Source organism: Diadema antillarum, unplaced genomic scaffold (assembly GCF_040938485.1).
Source record: "Diadema antillarum isolate AM-2024a unplaced genomic scaffold, OU_Dant_1.0 seq00001626_RagTag, whole genome shotgun sequence".
Taxonomy (NCBI): domain Eukaryota; kingdom Metazoa; phylum Echinodermata; class Echinoidea; order Diadematoida; family Diadematidae; genus Diadema; species Diadema antillarum.
In genome coordinates, this window is record NW_027272335.1 from 203,923 (window position 1) to 227,366 (window position 23,444).

Here is a 23,444-nt window from a genome sequence, read left to right on the forward strand (position 1 = left end):
GCTACTTTAATGTACAGCTGTATGCCACGGTTCTTGTTCATGATTCATGTGAATGCACTGTGTTAAAGTTTGATGTATGTAATGTGAATATGTGTGCGTGCATACCTTTTAGCAGAGTTACAGACATATGCACAAATGAGAAGGGCAAATCGATTCAACATTCTAGTACTCCTACAGTCCTTATGATGATTAAGCATAATTTTTTTCCTGTAATATAACACTTAATAGTAAAAGGGTACTCTTTCTATTACCCTTTTTGTATTTGACCTTATGTCACATATTCCCTGTAGATGGTTTTCATGAGGCACCTTGTACTCATTACCAAAACATCATCTCCCATGAGACCTCTTTGACTGTCAACGTGTCACTCAGTCTGTAGGGCAAAGGAATTCTATCCCATGAAGTATTCCATCATTTCTGCTCTAGAGTAACATTTTATGTCTTCATTTTGTGCTTCTGGAAGAAATTCCAATACAACTCATCTGTCATGACAGAGAAACACTTGTGAGGAAATATCTCTCTAGCAATAATTACAAAAGTCTCCATTATGTATCTTCAGAAAGTTATCATACACAAGAAACAATGTATTTCTTAAAATCAAATCTGCACATTCCACGGCGACCTACAAAGTTCTTCAGCGTAAGACTGTGTCATCTAACTCCAGGCTAGGGGCGTTCTGTGCAGCCACCTTACGCAGTCTTTTCAGACAGTCTGTCAAGTTAGCAGCTGGAACAACATCGAGCCATTTGAGGACATTCTGAGGGTGAAAACAATACATGGAAACTGAGGGTCAACTGGCCTGAAGGGTAATCAGCCATCAACATGATACACTGTGGTAAGCTTAGCTGAAGGGTAATCAGCCATCAACATGATACACTGTGGCTAGCTTAGCAGGTAGACCCAATATGGACCCTCATTACTTCCCTATTCTGCAAACTTGGCACAAAACCTCTTGTAGTCTGGCCTTCAGCCATTAGCATCCATCACATGGTTACCGAGAGAGCAAAAATCATGAAATGTTTTAAACAAGGTGAATGTCATACTGGTTTTGTTTCATAATCATGAGTCATTATGGCTTTATTCATTAATTTCTATCACAAAATGCATTTACTTACTTTATATCCCAAGGTCCAACAAATTCATTTTACTGATGCACAGGTACTAACAGAGATGTGGCTACAATATTTTGAAAACATACATAATACCCTACAACTCTTTTATACTGTAAAACAATATGCTGAACATATATTATGCTGAATTCTAATTCCGTACAAATTAAGTGCATCAATTAACATGTACCACTGTTGCTAAGCATATGATGAAGAAAAAAAAAATGAAGATCCAAACCTTGATTCTTGCTGAAACCAAATGCCTTTTAGTCTTAACATTTATGATTCTGAGGCAATGAGTCTCAAACTGGAACTAAAAAAAAAAAGTTATTTACATGTAAATGATCCCATACGGACTCATCTGCTTTTTTACCTGAAGGAATTCCTCGCCTTGCCGTAATTTGAGCAGCGCCACCAAGGCCCACTCACTGTCAGCCTGGACTGCTGTGTTCTTGTCCTTGGTGTTACTGACCAGGACTACAATGAGTGCCCGAATAAAGGCCGAGTCCAGAGGATGGTTAACTGTCGTAGCGATGTGATTGACCATCTGGGCAGCGGTCATCTTGATGTCGTTTGATGAGTGGTTCAAGCACTGGTAGATGGGTACAGACAAAGGGGCAGTAAGTCTTTGGGGCTCAGGTTAACAGTACCCACTCATCTATCATACTCTCTACATCACATTTTCAAAATCAATTTGGTTTTTAAAAATTTGTATCTTGCTATTACGTTTAGCAAAGGTCAATGGGTGGAATCATCAACATAGATTCAACAAGGAAAAGTAGAAATTACGCGGTGCGTAAAATATGTCCCCGCCGGAAGTAGCATTTAGTATCAAAATGTACTATATAGGTCAAAAGATCAAGGTCAAAGGTCAGAGAAGTCAAAGGTCAACATTCTGTGTAGAAGTTTTGAAGCCCTCACCTAGTGCCATCACATAAAGCAAACGGAATCGAAATCCGGTTAGAAATGGTGAAGGAGTAGCATTTTGTAGCCAATGTACAATATAGGTCAAAAATCAAGGTCAAAGGTCAAAGAAGTCAAAGGTCAACATTCTGTGTACAAGTTTTGAAGCCCTCACCTAGTGCCATCACATAAAGCAAACGGAATCGAAATCGGGTTAGAAATGGCGAAGGAGTAGCATTTTGTAACAAAATGTACAATATAGGTCAAAAAATCAAAGTCAAAGGTCAAAGAAGTCAAAGGTCAAAAGTCTGTGTAGAAGTGTTGAAGCCCTCACCTAGTGCCATCACATAAAGCAAACGGAATCGAAATCGGGTTAGAAATGGCGAAGGAGTAGCATTTTGTAGCCAAATGTACAATATACACTAGGTCAAAAAATCAAGGTCAAAGGTCAAAGAAGTCAAAGGTCAAAATTCTGTGTAGAAGTTTTGAAGCCCTCACCCAGTGCCATCACATAAAGCAAACGGAATCGAAATCAGGTTAGAAATGGCGAAGGAGTAGCATTTTGTAGCAAAATGTACAATACAGGTCAAAAATCAAGGTCAAAGGTCAAAGAAGTCAAAGGTCAACATTCTGTGTAGAAGTTTTGAAGCCCTCACCTAGTGCCATCACATAAAGCAAACGGAATCGAAATCGGGTTAGAAATGGCGAAGGAGTAGCATTTTGTAGCAAAATGTACAATATAGGTCAAAAAATCAAGGTCAAAGGTCAAAGAAGTCATAGGTCAAAATTCTGTGTAGAAGTTTTGAAGCCCTCACCTAGTGCCATCACATAAAGCAAACGGAATCGAAATCGGGTTAGAAATGGCGAAGGAGTAGCATTTTGTAGCAAAATGTACAATATAGGTAAAAAAATCAAGGTCAAAGGTCAAAGAAGTCAAAGGTCAAAATTCTGTGTACAAGTTTTGAAGCCCTCACCTAGTGCCATCACATAAAGCAAACGGAATCGAAATCGGGTTAGAAATGGCGAAGGAGTAGCATTTTGTAGCAAAATGTACAATATAGGTCAAAGGTCAAGGTCAAAGGTCACGACTGAAATTCTGTGTAGAAGTTTCAAAGCTCCCATGTAGTGCTATCATATAAAGCAAACAGAATCAAAATTGGCTCATAAATGACAGAGAAGTAGCAAATTGAAGATTTTGATCACACACGGACGCACACACGGACACACGGACGGACACACGGACGGACACACGGACAGACTGACACACACACGTACGGAGCCCGTTTCATAGTCCCCTGCTCGAACTCGTTCGGCGGGGACAATAATTCAGAGTTTGCATATCATGCTCTCTGTAGGAGTAATGTGTAACTAAGAGGCTGGAAAAAAATCATAGTTAAAGGGAAGATAAACCCCAAGAGCAATGTGGATTGAGTGAAAGCAGCAACATTATTAGAACACATCAGTGAAAATTTGAAGAAAATCGGACAATCGATGCAAAAGTTATGAATTTTTGAAGTTTTGGTGTTGGAACCGCTGGATGAGGAGACTACTAGAGGTTATGACGTATGAGTGGACAACAATAGACCGATTCAAGCGACTGTTCATGGAAGTGCGCCCTCTTAAGGTGACGCCATAACTGGGGGCCAAACAGGCCGAGTCGGCAAGCGCCCTGCGTGCGTGGCAAGGGTGCCAGCGGCAGCCAGTGCTTTTACCACCCGGCGCCAACCGGCCAGCTAGCTATCTCTGGCGCTGGCAGCGATCGACGCATCTGGCTTTGTGACAACTACTAGTCTACATTTTTTTTTTTTGGCTAGCTAATTAAAAATGAATAAAATTAAACAACTTATACCGACTATGAGCGAATCAGGGTAGATGACATACGGCTGTAGCCAAAACTTGAATTTCAAGGTAAATATCGGTACGATCCGTGAATGTTTGTAGACTATTTCTTTGAGACTTTGGCGATGACTTGGGTACTCGCGCGTAAGCCCCGTAGATTCACATTTGTGGAAGAAAATAAAAACCGCTGGGGGGGGGGGGGGGGGATTATTGCTAGGCGCAGGCAGACGTCTTGCTAATAAGTCTAGGCTGTTGACAAGTTAACTGATATAATTAAATACAAATAGTGAATAAGAATCTTGAGCTAGATATGGCGCAATAAATTGTAAGCTATCAGTTAACTTAACCTTTTTAGGGCAGGCTAGGCTTTACTCGGGAGTGTCGGGCCAGCAGGGTACAATCTGTCTAACGTTAGATCTTGTCTAGAAATCTAGGCAAGAGTCCAGACTAGATCTAGACCTATTGACTTTTAGAACCCTACACGACGGTTGTCGATAACTTCAGGCAAGCCTAACTAAGCAAACCAAACGGAATATAAATCTAGGCGTTTCTAGGCCGTATATGCCTAAACTTACGTAACGAATACGACTACGTCGCCTGATGTCTACAACCAAAACTTCTACTGTTTTAGGTCTAAGTAACCTTGCATAACATCACGCTAACGCCTAACATTATAATCTACAAAAATAATTTTTAAATCATACTTTCTTAGTATGATTATGAAACGGATGTTTACCACCATCCATGGTTTAATATTTATAAGTACCACTTTATCAAAAGTCAAATTCAGGCCTTTATGGTTAATTCAGTGCTGAACATTGAAGAAGTGCAATATAAGAATTTAACGCATCTTGAAACATTTATTTAGCTGTAGTGTAGGCTGTAAAATGTTTGTCATAATAATAACGTCTAGCCAGGAAGTGTATTCTAACTTTGGCAAGTAGGACACCAAGGATTTGTTTAAAAAAAAAAATCAGTGAATTATCAAAATTTTTTTGATCTTTGATCTAAACTGGTCTTCTAAGATGAACAACATATTTTACGAATATGCAGTGATAATCTAATTAAATAGAGACATTGTTTGTTTCGAAATCTGTGTATTTTTATACCGTTGTATTTCACTTAATTGTCTTTAATTTTGCCTTAATTTATCATGCGTCAGCGGTGTCTGAATTTCACACACTGCCGTGCAGCTTCCATTTCCATTTTTCTGTTATTTGTGCACCCAACAACTGCACGATGTGTTTTCCTGATCCTTCCTTTGAAGCTTTCAAAGTAGATCAATATGTCTGAATCACTCAATTTGTCCAAAAGAAGCTTAGGCAAAGCCGCTGAATGACTTTTGCACAGTGAGTAAACAATCACAATATTAGCGCGGCGACGGCGGTCGCCGGCCGCGGCGCAGCGGCCAGGCCCGGCTACGCGATGGGTACGCTAAGCTGCTAGCTGCAAGTGCAACTCGCTGGGTAGCTAGCTCGCGGAAGCCCCCGTTGGCCCCCAGTTATGGCGACCGTTATAGCGCCGCTAGCGGCGGTAGGTGAATACACTGTAGGTCATCGAAATTGAATCGGTCTATACCAAGAAAATATAAAGAAAATTCTACAAAAATCCATTTTTCATGAAAATTACAAATTCCATCAACTTCATATTGACATATGTTAAGGGTAGCAATTATTCCCCCTGCTTTCTGAAAGAGGTTGGTCCATTGCTCTTTCATAATTCTAGAAAAGTGAATTTTTGTTGAATTTCCTTTATATTTTCTTTGTATTGTTGTCCACTCATACGTCATATCCTCTAGTAGTCTCCTCATCCAGCGGTTCCAACACCAACTTTAAAAATTCGTAACTTTTGCATCGACTGTCCGATTTTCCTCAAACTTTCACTGATGTGTTCTACTAATGTTGCTGCTTTCACTCAATCCACATTGCTCTTTGGGTTTACCTTCCCTTTAAAATAATCAGTCTTTCCATGTTACTTTAGTGTAAAAAGTAATTATTCATCTTGCCATCTATATTCTTTGAATACTATGTCACACAAGGAGTAGAGTTGACTACCTGATATCATAACTGTTTCACAGACCTATTTTCCTATGAAATTGGAATATATCACCAAACGCGGTATACAAGGCAGATGACATATATTATCCTACAGTGATAATACTTCATAAATGTAGAGAAATCTGATTTTAAGGTAAAAGTAAACAATTCTTACCTTGACAAAGGCCATGACAAGGGCTTGAGGGGCATCTCTCCCTGATAGAATGCAGTGTTTGCCATAGAAACCCATCCCTCTGATCCCTGCCACACAGACTGGGATCTACACAAACAAAATCATTTAATTCTAATATAACTTGGGGTGATCTACACAAATCATATCATTTAATTCTAATATAACTCGAGGTGATCTACACAAAACGCATCATTAAAGTCTAATATAACTTTTGTCAATGTACACAAACCATATCATTCTATAACCTGATATGGTTTCCTGGCTGCAAATTTAAACACACAATTTAATCTCAACTGATGTCTGCAGAAATACCAGGTAACCACTCTACCAAAACAGGATGTCTTGGATTTATCATATGTGCTAAAATAAGTACTTTTGTTTCATACTGACCTACATGTACATACTATACACCATATCAATACCTCTTACACCATATAGTTCAGTTGGGCCGGTGAAAAATTTAATATTTAACTTCATATCTCTGAAAAGAAAAACCTTATCCAACTGAGGCAGCTTGTTAAATTTCCATCTCTTCTGAAAGATAATCTATGTTTCTTTGTAGTGACAGAATTATCTGTAAGAGTGTCCACTTGGCTTTTCAGCAACAAAATACAAATCTTGTGATAAGAAGAACAGTGCAATCTCACCCTGTCATTGGTTGAGTTTTTGGTTGTAATCTCCAAGACAGCATCATCCCCGCTGCATGCTAAAATTCTGTCTGGTGCCCTAGCGAGGGCGACAGACAAGGCCAAGGCATAGCTGTGCTGCTGAGCCCAGTTCTGGTTGGGATCATTTACTGTATGAGAAATTGAAGAGAAATATTAGATTTCCTTCACTCCATGTGAAACAATGGCTTAAGTTGTCCAAAGTCCCTCAGGTGTGTCCTAACCTTAACTAGTAAAATTAAGGAATTTTGGGTAGAGACTTTATCACTCTCTGTACAATCCTTACACGGTCATCTTCATTTGCTTAATATTTTATCCTTGAAAATATCACCAGGTACGTGATCAGAATCAGACTAGGCTGCATCCTAGTCTTATGATGAGAAATGAAAGTATTACATAAACTGTTCCTGCATATTCTCAAGATAATTCCTAGTTAACTTGAAAAAATAAAATGCAATCTTTAGTAAAATTTCTGCTGTAACTTTCATAGGGTAATGATTCTGAAATAAAAAAAGTTCCTGTTGTATCTTTCAGTGAGTAATGGTTCCTTTTTTATGAAAATAAACATGTGTTGATTCGCTTCTCCATCCCTCCCCCCTCATGAACTCTACAAATCAGTTTAGGATTCCTCAAACTAAATTCCTTCCCCATTTTAATAGCTAAGCTGCCAAGTTTTGCTTTGGAAGTAGTCAACATCCCTTGTAACATAAAAGACTGTGTGCAGTAGATCATACTTGATACCTTTTACAATGTAACTTTTTTTTCAACAATTGACACTCATTGTACAAAGTTTAACATCCTCTTCTGAAATGAGTATGTCAGTATCCAATGAGTATGTCCACTACACATCCTTTCACACACCTCCATACAGAAATTGAGACAGACCAAAAGACATGATACATACCTAACAGACGTGTCTTGAGAATTTCATCTAGATCTTCATCACTGAGGTATTCACACAATGCCCCCAAGCATCCAGCAGATGAAATCCGAATATTTCCCTAAAACAAAATAAAATGTCAAAATAAAGTAGCAGCATGGCAGACAACAGATATTTTCTCTGGTCTCCCCCCAAAAAGGTCAGTTTGGTGTGATTTTCAAAATGTCATTCAAACATGAAATCCTATAAGCCTCTTACACATAAATCAGGGTTTAACACTAACTTTTTTTTGTGGCCCATTCGGGCCAATAAAGTCTTTAAATCTGAAATTTTAGTGGCCCAACATAAACGGAAACATAACAATCCATTTTGGATCTTAAGTGCCCAATCAGGCCACCAATAGACAGCCATTTTGGAGATCTGGTGGCCTGGCATCAACTTTTAGTGGCCCTGGGCCACCGGGCCACTGTTCATGTTGAACCCTGTATCAATGCTGTGAGAGACACATTTCCTCAATACATTCCTTCTCTCTAGAGCAAAATCAAATCAATTTTGATCTTTTGTTCAACCACTCTCTGTCAGTACAATTACATGCTAGTGAATGACAGCATCACTAGAGACATTTTACTTTAAAGAAAGAATTTTGACAAGGAAGTCAAACAATGACAGATTGGTAACAATTTTAGAATGCTAGATTGAAGCCAAGAAAAATGGATCTTCCTGAAAGCTAATAAGTTATTTACAAGTAGCATTGACAAATAGAGCTCTTTGCATTGTTTCCATTATTTCCAGCTCTCATAAAATTTTCTGAAATCTAAAATAATTCCTTATCATTTCTCTTGGATTTGTGAGGACATGACATCTTTGATGTATTTGGAGCAGAATCAGTGAGACAACGGTCAGACACAAGAACAGTGACCTTTGATTAGACCGTTGGTCATAGACCATTGGTCAATGTACAGCATGGCACAAGAGTGACCTACCTCAGTGGATGCAAGCTGACCAAGAAGAGTGGTCATCAGGGTCTTTTTGATGGGGTCTCCAATCTTACCCCCAGCTCCAGCTATTGACCCCCTCAAAGCCTGCAGCATGGTCTCTCTATGAGGGCAAAGGTCAAAGGTCACCATCATTGCACTCTGTAGCGTGTCATGTGGTTACATACAAACAATTCTATACATAATGAATGAATATCACAACATGGGCAATGATCAATGGAAGCATAAGTCCTAATTGTACGCCTGAAGCATCTGTCTATATGAATAGACAAAGGCAAGTTGAGTGACGCGATTCTATAACAGGAAAGTATTACACAAGGGAGGAAAATAGTGGTGGCACAACATGCCACACATTCTGCCAATAAAACAAATCAGTAACACTATGAGATCAGACTAAAGTAACAAGAGAACTCATCGTCCCCCATCTCATCCATCCTCTTGCTCCAACATGGGCCGAACAGCCAACACCCACTTTGCACAAATGCATATTCATGACAACAGAATAATCAAGACATACAATTTTTGTAATTGCGGGAAATTTTGCTACTCTAGGAGAAAAAAAACAACAAAACAGTTAGACCAACAACCATATCTTGTTTCAAGCTCAACAAAACGGCAAGCATCTGCAAGTCACAACCAGAAATCTTGGTTTAAGACTACTCATTATGAGTACTGATGTCACTTAGCAATACTTAAACACTGATATCACTATAATCCCTGCTGGTAATATTACCTGACACCCGTGTCATTGTCCATGTTCTTGATACCATTATGAAGCTCTGTGAAGAGTGGGTCCACCTTGGCATGGATGACCACTAACTGACCAAGGGCAGCCGCTGCTTCCAGACGGACAGCTCTATTAGGGTCACTCAGTCCTCTGATGAATGTTGTCTGTAGCTGAGGCAGGAAGGCTTTCAGGAGGACCCCAACCTGATACAAACACAGAGTTCATAGACAAAGGCTTTTAGTTTAAAATCCCCTTTAAAACTACACATACAACATTACAAAATCATTGCAGGTAACACGGTGAAAGCCTGGTAATCACTATTCCCACGTTATAAAAAGATCTCATTGTTGCAACTGATTGACAAATAGTCCTTCATTGACACAAATAAACACCAATTACTAGTTTTCAGTGTTTATGTAGTAACCATGATAATCAATTCCAATAGAAACAGCTCAATGCAAGAATCATTAATTTGAATATGAACATATTGGCTGATTTAATTGTACAGACTTTCTGACCAGGGACTTAAATCATAATCTGAGGTTGGACCACTTCTTGTCCTCCTCCTCTCACACACATCCACCACTGAACACACCTAACGTAGCACTACAGAGCTGTCTTCTCACAAGGCCTACAGCTCAAGACAGCTAGCATACCTTTCCAATGAGAAGTCCAAGAGTTTTCAGGATGGCCACTTTGACATTCCAGGTAAATCGGTCTCCTAGGACACGAATGAGAGGTCCAGTGATGGCTACCACTTGAGGCTTGAGGGCTGCAGTGCTGGTCAAGCGAATGACCTCTCCCAAGCCAAGGGCTGCTTGCTCTTTGACCTCTGGTGACCCGGACAGGATACCTTCTCGGAAGTAGGGTAGGATTGGAGTGATGCCCTACATACCATGTGAGATAGGCAGAGAAGTATGGCAGTCATGTATAGACAATGCTCACTTAAAATGTATTCCTAATACAACCTCATTCCAGATCGCAATAGGCCTGGTCATCAGTTAAGACACATGTCATTCAGACATTCTGATACGAAGCTGTCTCTTTGAGAGATACACTAGTATTTTCCTCTACGGTAAATCTGTTTATAATCACTTCTTCATGTACAAAATCAAATCACTGTAATTCATCTAAGGACAAACAGCAGAATAGGCAAAAAGATTATGACTTAATGGTGCAAAATCTTCTTGCTCCAATCTTTAGTCAAGAAATGTGATTTTTTTTTTAGCAGATTAAGAAATAACACAGTTTGAATAAGAAAATCTACAGCTTACCAACAAAAAAACTTTCAGTGCATAAAAACACAACCTTCCCTTGGAAGTGGCCTTACCTTCTTTGGAAGGCAGAAACCAGGAAGATTTTCTTCCTTGCAGTCCTCTGAGGCATAGCGGACCGCATCCCGTACAGCCCGGATGTGACTCATCTGCTCTGCTGCACTCAGACTCTACAGACACATGAACAACAGTTTCCAGTGAGAAGGTGTCACTAATATATATCATTCTCATGTCGTGGTGAGGATCTTTCTGACTTGCCTCTATACTTACTGCCTTTCTAGACACTGCATTCTTAAGTTCTGTTTGACATATCACTCATATATCAACTTCCACGGTCAACTAGGATGAGGACATCATATACCCCCGATGATCACAGGATCAGGATTTTTCAGTTTTAGATACAACAAAATGCATATCAAAATGTCACAAATTACATACCTCCATCTATTCAATGAAAATAATCATTAAATGATATACATATATATATATATATATATATATATATATATATATATATATATATATATATATATATATATATATATATATATATATATTATATATACACATATATATATAGCACATATGAAATGTACCAGTGGTATAGAGTATCCTTTTTGGTTTTTGGAAGTCTTCTACTTTGTTTCATTTGTTACTTTTAGAATTCTAAGAAAAACTATATTCCAGATCAACAATATGGGATTGAGAGAGTACCTTCAGAAACTATGATCAACAGAGTGGACTCACCTGTCTACAGAGCATGCATGTCTTCCAACACAATACCATTCATCTTTTAACATGAACATACAGTGATCAATATGGTCTACAATATTACACACACTCTCAGTATCTCGCTCTCTTTAGATACTTGTTACATATATTGGGTAGGAGTAAATAAAAATCAATGTTGGCTTTGAAAGTAAAAAGCATACAAATGTACAATGCAAACCTAAATGTCTGATGTTTTGTTGCCAAGTTTTCTTTATTTTTGTTTGTTCATCATGGCAGAGATAATTTTCCTTCTGGTTGGTGTCTACTAATTGTAAGGGATTCACAGTTTGTTGGTGTCTATTTATGGTAAGAGATTCTCAGCCGGTACAACATACCTTAGTGACAGCATTAAGAGCTTCCCAACTTCTCTCTAGAACCGTCACATCGGAATCATTGAAGGACTGAATGAGAGCCCTCAGAAGCTGAGGCACAAAATCAACGTAGCTTGTTGTTGTCTTGCTGAAGTAGACATGAAGGAGTGTTGCTGCTGCTACCCTGAGACCAGGTTTGTCTGCTTTCAGTTTCTGAAGGAGTTCATTGATGATAGTGTGCTGTCCTTGGGCATCTTGGACTGACAGGATCACTGTCTGGCAGTGCTCTAAGGCCTGGTGCAAACAAATTTCACACATACGTACAAAAAAAAAAAATACATACATACATATCACATTCTTTAATATGATTTGTGCAGTTTTGTCTCTACAAAGCTATCATTATTAAAAGTACACTGAGGATGAACTTAGAAAATCACCATTTTATATTTACTTGTAAAATATGGAATACATTCGTACTTTATGAGTGTGTAATTATAACTCTATACATTATCAGACATATAAAGGAACACTACACCCATTAAAACAATTCTACTAGATTAGTGATATTGTTATTGATGAGTACATTTCATTCTGTCAAGTCTTGCATTTTTGTCTTTAAAAACTTCCTATATCCTACAAGTCATGCAATATCGCCAACTTTCACCTTTGCCATACTGTAGATTAACTTAATGAAGAGGAGGAATTGACACCACGTTGCCTAAATCGCTAAACTATCTCCAAAAAGAAAGAAGTGAGTAGCCTACCTCCTGCTCTGCTTCAGTCCCTATGCTATCATCTACTGCTGTCATGAGAGCATTGAGGATCTTAGCCAGGTGTCTAGTCAGGGAATCTCCTGCCACCTCAGACAGGATGGCTAGTACACCTGTGTTCACTGGAGGTTGGATCAGCTGCAAGAAATGAGATTAAATGACACTTATTCCACCAACCATCACAATTAATGTTTTACATACAGTAAGTCTTTCTTACATACAATTTGCACGAGGTTTTTGTCTGTACTTAATTGTACGATGCAATCAAACCTGTGTGACAAGCACTGTTAACAGCACACACACTTAAAACAACAACAACAACAAAATACAGTGTGCATGTACAAGTACATGTACTCTAGGTGCAAGATTGCGTACAAACTCGAGATATTGCCGATAGGACAGGATTCTTTTTACACTGAAAAATTGACCATTAAAGGACAAGGGCTATGCAGCATACTGATGTGTAAGATCCTCTAGTAATGCACCTCATGTTTGACCAATTTACTTCAAGTGCTGTCAGGCAGTGATGATAATAAATGTTAATGTGACATGTTTGTTGCATAACTATCTACATGTTGGATTCTGTCAAAATTTGAAGCAAAGGGAAAATTTGTTACTCTATGATTTGAGCAAAAATATAATTACAGATGAATTACCTTGCATGATTGTCATGGTTTGAATGATGAGAATATCATACAGGTATTCTTCATCTTTCATCTTCCTCAATCAGCTAAAGGAATGATTATTTTATCATTTTATTCTTAACTGTTAACTTTGAAAGTAAACATAACATTATTATCAATCTACTAAGTATCTGAGTCTTCTCATTGACACAATGTGAGTCTGCTACTGATGGTACCTTTGGGATGAGGAATGGTAAGACCACTCTATTCTTGACATGGTACCTTTGGGATGAGGAATGGTAAGACCACTCTATTCTTGACATGGTACCTTTGGGATGAGGAATGGTAAGACCACTCTATTCTTGACATGGTACCTTTGGGATGAGGAATGGTAAGACCACTCTATTCTTGACATGGTACCTTTGGGATGAGGAATGGTAAGACCACTCTATTCTTGACATGGTACCTTTGGGATGAGGAATGGTAAGACCACTCTATTCTTGACATGGTACCTTTGGGATGAGGAATGGTAAGACCACTCTATTCTTGACAGCCATGACTTGTTTGAGTCCATCCAGTGCAAACTCTCCCACCTCCTCATCACTCAGCTTCCCCAGTAGGTCAGGTAAGATGTCCTCCAGTGACTTGTGGCCTACAGCAAACAGGTGCAAAACATTCATTAGATTCATTAGACTACTATAACAGGTGCAACACATTCATTAGATTCACTAGACTACTATAACAGATGCAGCACATTCATTAAATTCATTAGACTACTATAACAGGTGCAGCACATTCATTAGATTCATTAGACTACTATAACAGGTGCAGCACCCTCATTAGATTCATTAGACTACTATAACAGGTGCAGCACATTTATTAGATCCATTAGACTACTATAACAGGTGCAGCACATTCATTAGATTCATTAGACTACTATAACAGGTGCAACACATTCATTAAATTCATTAGACTACTATAACAGGTGCAGCACATTCATTAGATTCACTAGACTACTATAACAGGTGCAACACATTCATTGGATTCATTAGACTACTATAACAGGTGCAACACATTCATTAGATTCACTAGACTACTATAACAGGTGCAGCACACTCATTAGATTCACTAGACTACTATAACAGGTGCAACACATTCATTAAATTCATTAGACTACTATAACAGGTGCAGCACATTCATTAGATTCACTAGACTACTATAACAGGTGCAAAACATTCATTAGATTCATTAGACTACTATAACAGGTGCAACACATTCATTAGATTCACTAGACTACTATAACAGGTGCAGCACACTCATTAGATTCACTAGACTACTATAACAGGTGCAACACATTCATTAAATTCACTAGACTACTATAACAGGTGCAACACATTCATTAAATTCATTAGACTACTATAACAGGTGCAAAACATTCATTGGATTCATTAGACTACTATAACAGGTGCAACACATTCATTAAATTCATTAGACTACTATAACAGGTGCAACACATTCATTAAATTCATTAGACTACTATAACAGGTGCAACACATTCATTAAATTCACTAGACTACTATAACAGGTGCAACACATTCATTAAATTCATTAGACTACTATAACAGGTGCAAAACATTCATTGGATTCATTAGACTACTATAACAGGTGCAACACATTCATTAAATTCATTAGACTACTATAACAGGTGCAACACATTCATTAAATTCATTAGACTACTATAACAGGTGCAGCACATTCATTAGATTCACTAGACTACTATAACAGGTGCAGCACATTCATTAGATTCACTAGACTACTATAACAGGTGCAAAACATTCATTAGATTCATTAGACTACTATAACAGGTGCAACACATTCATTAGATTCACTAGACTACTATAACAGGTGCAGCACACTCATTAGATTCACTAGACTACTATAACAGGTGCAACACATTCATTAAATTCACTAGACTACTATAACAGGTGCAACACATTCATTAAATTCATTAGACTACTTTAACAGGTGCAGCAAATTCATTAGATTCACTAGACTACTATAACAGGTGCAGCACATTCATTAGATTCACTAGACTACTATAACAGGTGCAACACATTCATTGGATTCACTAGACTACTTTAACAGGTGCAGCACATTTATTAGATTCTTTAGACTACTATAACAGATGCAGCACATTTATTAGATCCATCAGACTACTATAACAGGTGCAGCACATTCATTAAATTCATTAGACTACTTTAACAGGTGCAGCACATTCATTGGATTCATTAGACTACTATAACAGGTGCAGCACATTTATTAGATTCATTAGACTATTATAACAGGTGCAGCAAATTCATTAGATCCATCAGACTACCATAACAGGTGCAGCACACTCAATAGATTGACTACTATAACTCTCAATTCAACCCATTTTACAAAGGTATAATTTTATTGGTGTATTTACATATTGGTTTTCTATGTTCATCACACTACTGATGGCTGCTTGAGATAAATGTGTCTTTTCCTGTCTTACCATGCCACTCAGAGACAAAGAACGGGCAACTTTTATCTACATCTGTTGATAGGACTTGGACAGTTTGTTGTACCAGCTAGAATAACAATAGACCAGTGTCCATTGCTGCCAAGACTAATTAATGGTAGACATGCTATTCAAGTGTTTGAATACACCAAAGTAATGTATTCAAGTCCAATGTAGAAAAAAGTTGGCCTCTCACCAATGGTGTTATGAAGACTGTCAAATGTTCTGGCTGCTGCTTCACGGACCTCAATCAGGGGATCACATAGCGCCCTCTTCACAGTCAGAACCAGACTTCCACAATACGTCAGAACCTGAGGCAGTACACATTAGATGATGACAGTATCAGTGTTTTAGAAGCTCTTCACACTGGTGACACAGCATGAATGTGACATGAAGGCAGATCTTTATCGACAGTAAAAAAAGATAGCACTGTCACTGAAACACACTACAAAATGTTCAACGTAAAGATTAGTGGAAATGTGTATGATATGCATTACAGGAATTTTCCTATATACTGGATATAAAAACATTATCATGCAAATTCATTTAAGATATATGCTCAACATATTTTCTTTTTTTCTATCTCCATTACCGCCTCAAAGTAGACAAGAAAATAATAAATTAATCAATTCAATGAGAGTTTGTTCCTGTAACCAACAGTGCACACAATGACCATATCTAGAGAATGAATCAAAACTGCTAAGACTACACTCTTTATGTGAACTGTACAGATCATGTGATTGCAGAGACCATGCGAACTGTGTGGGCCATGTGAAGCAGAAAGAGACAGGAGTCACACCCACCTGTTCTTTGCTAGTGGAGCTGATGATCTCACTGAGCCCAATACACACTCCTTGTCTTTGGTCACTCTCTGTTGAATCCAAACCTTTCTCTAATACAGGAATCATCTCAGGCAAGACTCGGTCTCCAAGTTTGCGCACCAGATCACCAAGGGTCCTTGCAGCCACCTAGACAATGAACAGAAATCAGTTTACTGTTGGGACTACACACCACTAACACAGTATTATGCTGAAATAATTCAAATTAATCACTTAATCAATTATCAATTATCAATATCAATTTCCTCCTTTTCAATCTCCATATCTTATTCCATGTACTGTTGAATAACAATGGAAACTAGCTTATCTTAGATATTAAGCATATTAAATATAGTTAGAAAAATTATTATGCATAGAACTTCATGCATTGTAGACTAGTCAAGCTTATTTGGGTAGGTGTCTAGAGAAAATGTGTGTTGTAACAAAATCAGCTTTCTTGATTCATTGATGACAAATTCATTGCAACATGAGTGAATGTTTCAATATGTACCACAGAATCAATCATTGGTGAGAGTGAACATTACATACATAATAACTAATGAACAAACCATATACCATGTATACCATATAACTATCTTTTTTCCCTCTATAAACAGGTTTGTTACAAATGAAAGAAGATAAAAAGGGAGAGAAGGAATCATCTGTGTACCTGTCTCTTGTCATAGCTAGTGCTAGCAAGGCAGCCCAGGAGGAGAGTGAAGAGAGTAGAGAGGATGTCTTTCAGTGTGCGTGGAGTGTTGACCACTACAACCTTCCAGACATGGAGTGCTGCTTGCCGTACCATGAGAGCTGTGTCTGATCGTCCCATGTATAAACCTGCTAACACTCTATTGCGCCTTTCAACACCAAGGACATTGATGATTGCCTGCAACAAAGAACAAACATCCATAAATCAAGAAGAAACAACAAATAAAATATTGTACGAATTAGACATCACACATATACTGAAAGTTTCATGACTTTGCTCTGATATCTAAGTCACCTTTTAACACACTATCATCTGCAAAACATTGCAATCATTGGTGACATACCTGATAATAATACCACCTTCAAACCCACCACTTACAATCTATACATGCTCATATTTCCATAGAGAAAGCTTTTATGATGACAGTAGGTGATTATCAGGTCATGATTTTCTTCTGTTCCAACAGTAAACTTTTCTGGTAAATGCTACTTTTCATTAGTAGATATTTGCACCCAAGGTTCAGAATGTAGAAATGAGGTTGGGGCTCACCTTAGTGGAATGCTCTGTGCCAAAGTTGTCATCCTCATCTCCAACAGTCGTCATTTTACCAGTGACACCAGAGATGCGATAGAGAAGGTCTCCCAGGAGTTGTACAGAGCTGTATCGAATTCTCCAGTTATCATCAAACAATCCTTTCTCCAACTCTGGTAGGAAGACATTGACAGCTGTCTCTGCATACATGTTGATGATGCGTTGACCAGCTCGTAGGGCCGTGTCTCTGACAAATTCACTCTCATCAGCCAAAGCCTGCAGGTGTACCACAGAGAGCAACCACAATCATTGATCTAAGATGGCTTTAACAGAATTGTCATAAATCATCAGAGTGCAGAAAGACTAGTTTGAGATGACACATCCACAGCCATCTCTGACTGTGTTTGATATAATTACGTAGATTACATTGCAAGACATCATCATCTGCAAGAAGACAAGAAGTTGCTTTAATTAATTTACAAATATCAAATTTTAATGTGAGCCTTGACCAAACTACTTGGACATTTTCTCAGAGTGACATTTTAAGGTAAGTAATGCTCTCTCTCTGAAAAACTTCTTGCATGTAGTAAAACATAAAAAAGAAATTACCTTTTTAAGAGATTAAAAAACAAATGTAATGGAAGGAAGTGAGACGTACTATGAGGAGTGGTGAAATCACAGGGCCAACAAAAGGAGCAAACTTGTCTCCAAAAGTGCCTGGGAGGTAGATGAACATCATGATGTAACCATCCCTGATGTGAGAGGCGATGTCTGGAGCTTCAGCTGTCTTCACTAGATCTGGTATGTACTTCTCTAATGTCTGGATACCCATACCAGCAAACACCTCACTCAAACCTGGAGGAAGGGTACAAACATCACACAGGATGGATAGAAGGCTTTAGGCTTCTGCACAATCTTGACTCTGATTGACAAGTAACTTCATTCTTTTAAGCTTATCCTTAATTTCAGTTTCTTGAATCAGTGTAACAGAACTCATCAATATACAGCACATAACACATTACATTATTATATTTATATTACAAATCTACACCATCATTTTTTTTCCAATATAAAGACATATATCAAGATAATCATAAATGTTCAGTAATTAAAGGCTGATACATCACTGTTAATAATGAATAAAGTTAAACATGCAAATTCCTCTTATCTTATAAGAGACAGATTAAATTCTCTGGTTTAATGGAGGAAATATTAGAGGAATTTGCCAGTGGTACAGTCCATAGATGAAAAACAATTCCTTTATTTTTCCACTACTTATTTCAGAATTGCACTTGACAGTAATCCCAATAGTACAAGAGCTTTCAAATTTCATTAGAAATTCTTCATATACATAGTTTCTCTTTGTTACAAAATCAATGAAAATAAAGAGACATAAAGAAGGAATCCCCATACAAAGGTCACAAAGGAGCTCCCTGTACTCACCCTGTGCAGCACCAGACCTGTCAACTGAGTTCTGCTCTGAGGTAAGTTTCTCCATCAACCATGGTAGGAGGTCTTCAAAGCTACTCTCCCCCATCCCCTTCACCATGGCCCCTAGAGCTCTGGCTGACACTTTCCTAACATCTGGTACTGGATCCAGCAGTGAAGCCTTCAATCCCGGCATGACAGAGGGCAAGTATGGGGCTAGATCCTGACAGCAGAACAAGAAGGGAACTCATTTAGACAACCTGTCACAGCTTGTATTACAGCTTTGAGACATATGTATTACATGGTGGTAGATAATTCCATCTTTCTTCTCATGTCTTATGCACAAATATACACATTTTTCACTCCAGTCACTCTGGCTATCAAGATTGCATTTATTTATCACATGAACTCAGCACATTCATCACTTATCTGACACATTTCTATAGAGTCAGAAAGAGTTAAATACTTTTGTCCTTACATATGTAGCACTCTGCTTTATTTGTAATCTTTGGGAATTGTGTAGTTGTTGAAACCACACAATTTCATTTGATAAAAACATAAGTGTGAGGATAATATAAACCCGCACAGAAGTTTGCTTCAAATATTCATAAAACCATCAATCACATGCTTATCTATAGTATACGCCTATGGTAGCCATCATGGGCAAAGATTTTAAAGCTAAAAGGGAAGATTCACTGCACCGATCAGGTCTTTGTGATGATATCAACACTTTATGATTCTGAGCAAGAAGGATTTGATTCTTACCTTCTGGTCAGTCAGAGAGTACATGTTGCCGATAATTTGTGAGGCCATCTTTTTAGTTTCAGTAGACCGGTCCTGGAAAGATCTCTGGACAACGGGCATGATGAGGGCCAGCGAGGGAGCGTCGATGAAGTGAACAAACTTGGTGTCAAGGAGAACCTTGAGGCAGGTGGCTGTGTGCCTTGACGGATCTGACAGGGCTTCCAGGAGGGTGGGTACAATAGCTGCAAGAAGACATCAAACTTAGGTCATCACTTGGGAATAATAGGAATGGCACTCTTACAAGCTTGCTCAACAGCATTAGACAGACTGCAGTTTGTAAAGATTAATTTTCCTTGAGGTCCAAGATACTGCCTCCATACCACCATAAGGATTCTACTGATGGCAATAATGACACAGACATGTTTAATTATCACAACTCTACAGATCTGTACAGATTCGACATCCATCCAGTACATGATAATCCTAGCTTACCCTGGATCTCTGGGTTGCGGATAACGTTGCCAATTTGCTTCAAAGCCTGAGCACCAGCCTTCTGTACCTTGGCATGTGAGTCTGTGAGAACTTCAGTTAGCTTGGGCACAATACTTGGCAGACAAGAAGACAGCTGCTTGGGAGCACAGTATGCCATGTTACCAAGCAATTCCACAGAACCTGTCATGAGAGGCACACAAAGAATGAAAGATAGAAGTACTCATAGTGCTCACTCTTGATGGTGTTTCCTCAGTCTCTCATTACCTCATCCTAATTTCCCTTCCAATTCTTTTATTACAATTACTGGTAACTTCTATTCATTCATCACACTTTATATCACACCCACCAAGGTAGATAGCTAATTCATCTTTTGACCTCCTGTTTAAAAAGAGAGAAAAGCCCCATAGACATAGTCCATTTAGATTCCACATAGCAGAATGTATGAGATAATTACAGTGTGGAGCTGTAGCTTCAATCTTGAGCTGATTGGCAACAAAATGAATGCAGACTTCCTCAAAGACATGCATTGCACACCGTACAGACACACAGACACTACCTATATCCACATTATATTGTATTATGATAGATGAGTAACAACTTCCTTTTTCCTCTTCATTTCAACATTTACAATATAGAGCTACTTTGACAGGTGCGACACTTGTTACAGTCTTTTTTTTCTCTCTCTCTAAAGTGGCATAAAATCAAGAAATTATTTGTGTACATAAACTCATGACTGGCATTATTTCATAGACAGATACTGGCTGGTTATAGAGTCTGAGTTCTGCCTAGATAGGCACTGGTTGGTTACAGACTAGTTTGAGTACTGACCAGCTTTGGTCCTCCACGAGTCCTCCTCCAAGGCAGCTAAGAGAGATGGTAGGACCAGCTTGACTCCATGACCACTCAACTTACTCATCACTGCCTTGGCTGTATCATCCGTTGCCTACTCAGAGACAAAGACAAACCAGAAAACTTGTAGTTTTTCATATTGGTCACAAGAATAGAGCATATCGCTACAGCACATACAGAAATAATAAGAAATTACATCAACATGTCAAGAACTGACTTGACAGTGACTCTTACTTGTTTGTATTTTTAATAATTTCAGACTGGAGCCACACAGTGGACAGAAAACCTTCATTGGCTTCCATCACAAACTTAGAGCATTTCTTTATTGGGATCTTCACTACGGTGAAGAAACACTGAGAGGCATGTAATAACAGGACTGTTTATATATGAATACACTGGCTACACACTAGCCTTGTGCAATAACACAGGGCTTCACCTTTTCCTTCACATATATTGGCTTAAATCATTCATAAAATTCCATTATATTCTCAAACATTGCAAAATGTTGTGCATAATTGTAGTGATGCACACATGCAAAGCATAACATGAAGTCACATGAAGAAATCTGTCTCCATTCTTACACTACATGTGTATGTAAAAAGTCATATTGAGCTCACAAATAAGTTTATTCATGCAGTAATGACTGCATATTGTTTGTATACTGCCTTGAAATTAACAGCAAACCTATGATTCATTCAAGACTAGAGTCATACCTCTCTGACATACTGGTTGCCATCACCAAAGCAGAGTAGAAGATGAGGGATGACATGTACAACATATGGCTCAAACAGACGTCCTAACATGCTGCACAGCATCTCAAAGGCAAACAAAGAGCCTGTAAACCAAACAAAAGCACAAAACTGTTACCACGAGAATATTGGCATAATGGTGAAGACCACAAACATAAGCCTCAAACTATGTATGTATGAGTGATATGTGAGGGTTTGTGTATCTGTTTGTGACACTGTGTGTGTATAGGTCTGTATGCTTGTATTCAAGCATACAAGAAGTATTCTTGTTAAAACAGCTGTAGTGATAAAAGTGCACCTTTTCAATACATTCAAGCTCAACGGAGGAACAGATATTTTCAATGGTGGATGAATGAGAATCATTTGAACATAATAACATTACTACTATTGTAATTTTCATGAATTTGAAGTGATGCTCCCGTCTTTGAGAGAGTCCTGCCATGTGAAAATCATGAATGAAATTAATAATGCCTTTCTTTAAAATCTGCAGTCACAATCATGTTTAAAAAATTATCAAAAGTAATACTAGACAAACCCCAATTACAAAAAAAAAAAAAAAAAAAAAAAAAAGCTTGTATGTCCCAATCTCTCTGAAAAGCTTGTCAATGGTGGGAGGGAAAATCCTCTCACTTCCAAAAAGAAGAAAGTAATAAACGTTAGTTCACCTTCTCTCTTCCTGGTGTTCTTCTTGTCTTGGATGGCTGTCTGTAAGGTTGACATGATGTCCAGCTGTTTGAGAGATAGGATCCCTAGTCCCTTCACCATACCAGCCAGTCCATACGCTGCTCCTTTCCTTTCACCATAGTTCTCTGACTCTAGTAGGAGTCTGAGGAGTTCCTTGACAATACCTGGAGCATCTTCCTTGATGGCAGGCACCAGTGGAGGCAGACACTTAGCCACGGCTTCCTGTACCTGTCACACCACAAAGTCAGCCAAATACTCTAGTTTTACCACTGCACTACTCATACTTCTGTGCTTGAGGAAGATTCACAGATTTAGGGGAGTAAGTATCCTCATATAGATCAGACACACCTGCACTTTTTTTTTAGGTACTGTATATGCCATATATTTCACAAGTCTAAATTTTCGCGAATCAGGAATTCCTGACAATTTTGCGAGTGGTTAAATTTGCGATCGTGGAGTCCTGTACAGAACAGAGAAATGTAAATGCATATGTCACATTCACATAGGGATCAGAGTCAATATTTTCGCGTGTCTTTATTCTCGCAAACAGCACCTGACTCGGGAAATTCGCAAAAATAAAAACCTCGCGAAATATTTGGCGTATACAGTATTTGTATCACTACATTTGGCTAAAAAAAAAAAAATGCCACTTGGTTGAACTCATTGCATATGAAAACTAGAGAGGGGCCGTCAAAGGCGGCAGACCCACGCCTTGTACAAAGTCAGGGTAAACATACTGTGCATTCGGTCATCTACCAGAATTCGGTCACTTAATTGCCAGTGTCCTTTATCACCAGCCAGT

The 23,444-nt window shown here is 38.4% G+C and overlaps 1 protein-coding gene across 1 annotated transcript in view; it reads right to left on the reverse strand.

Moving 5' to 3' along the window:
• Positions 1-634: 634 nt before the first annotated feature.
• LOC139711209 (stalled ribosome sensor GCN1-like) overlaps positions 635-23,444 on the reverse strand; it is a 48,223-nt gene continuing 25,413 nt past the window's right edge. Inside the window, exons 28-50 of the mRNA XM_071623128.1 lie at positions 22,624-22,870; positions 21,923-22,044; positions 21,189-21,303; positions 20,361-20,540; positions 19,890-20,110; positions 19,140-19,347; positions 18,355-18,551; positions 17,715-17,972; positions 17,127-17,342; positions 16,442-16,606; positions 15,835-15,949; positions 13,609-13,748; positions 12,468-12,611; positions 11,728-11,997; positions 10,678-10,791; positions 10,004-10,234; positions 9,354-9,550; positions 8,609-8,723; positions 7,650-7,746; positions 6,728-6,876; positions 6,063-6,167; positions 1,483-1,701; positions 635-757 (exon numbers count right to left, since the gene is read on the reverse strand). Coding sequence (XP_071479229.1) covers positions 635-757; positions 1,483-1,701; positions 6,063-6,167; positions 6,728-6,876; positions 7,650-7,746; positions 8,609-8,723; positions 9,354-9,550; positions 10,004-10,234; positions 10,678-10,791; positions 11,728-11,997; positions 12,468-12,611; positions 13,609-13,748; positions 15,835-15,949; positions 16,442-16,606; positions 17,127-17,342; positions 17,715-17,972; positions 18,355-18,551; positions 19,140-19,347; positions 19,890-20,110; positions 20,361-20,540; positions 21,189-21,303; positions 21,923-22,044; positions 22,624-22,870 — 3,948 coding nt within the window. The remainder of the gene's footprint in view (positions 758-1,482; positions 1,702-6,062; positions 6,168-6,727; positions 6,877-7,649; positions 7,747-8,608; positions 8,724-9,353; positions 9,551-10,003; positions 10,235-10,677; positions 10,792-11,727; positions 11,998-12,467; positions 12,612-13,608; positions 13,749-15,834; positions 15,950-16,441; positions 16,607-17,126; positions 17,343-17,714; positions 17,973-18,354; positions 18,552-19,139; positions 19,348-19,889; positions 20,111-20,360; positions 20,541-21,188; positions 21,304-21,922; positions 22,045-22,623; positions 22,871-23,444) is intronic.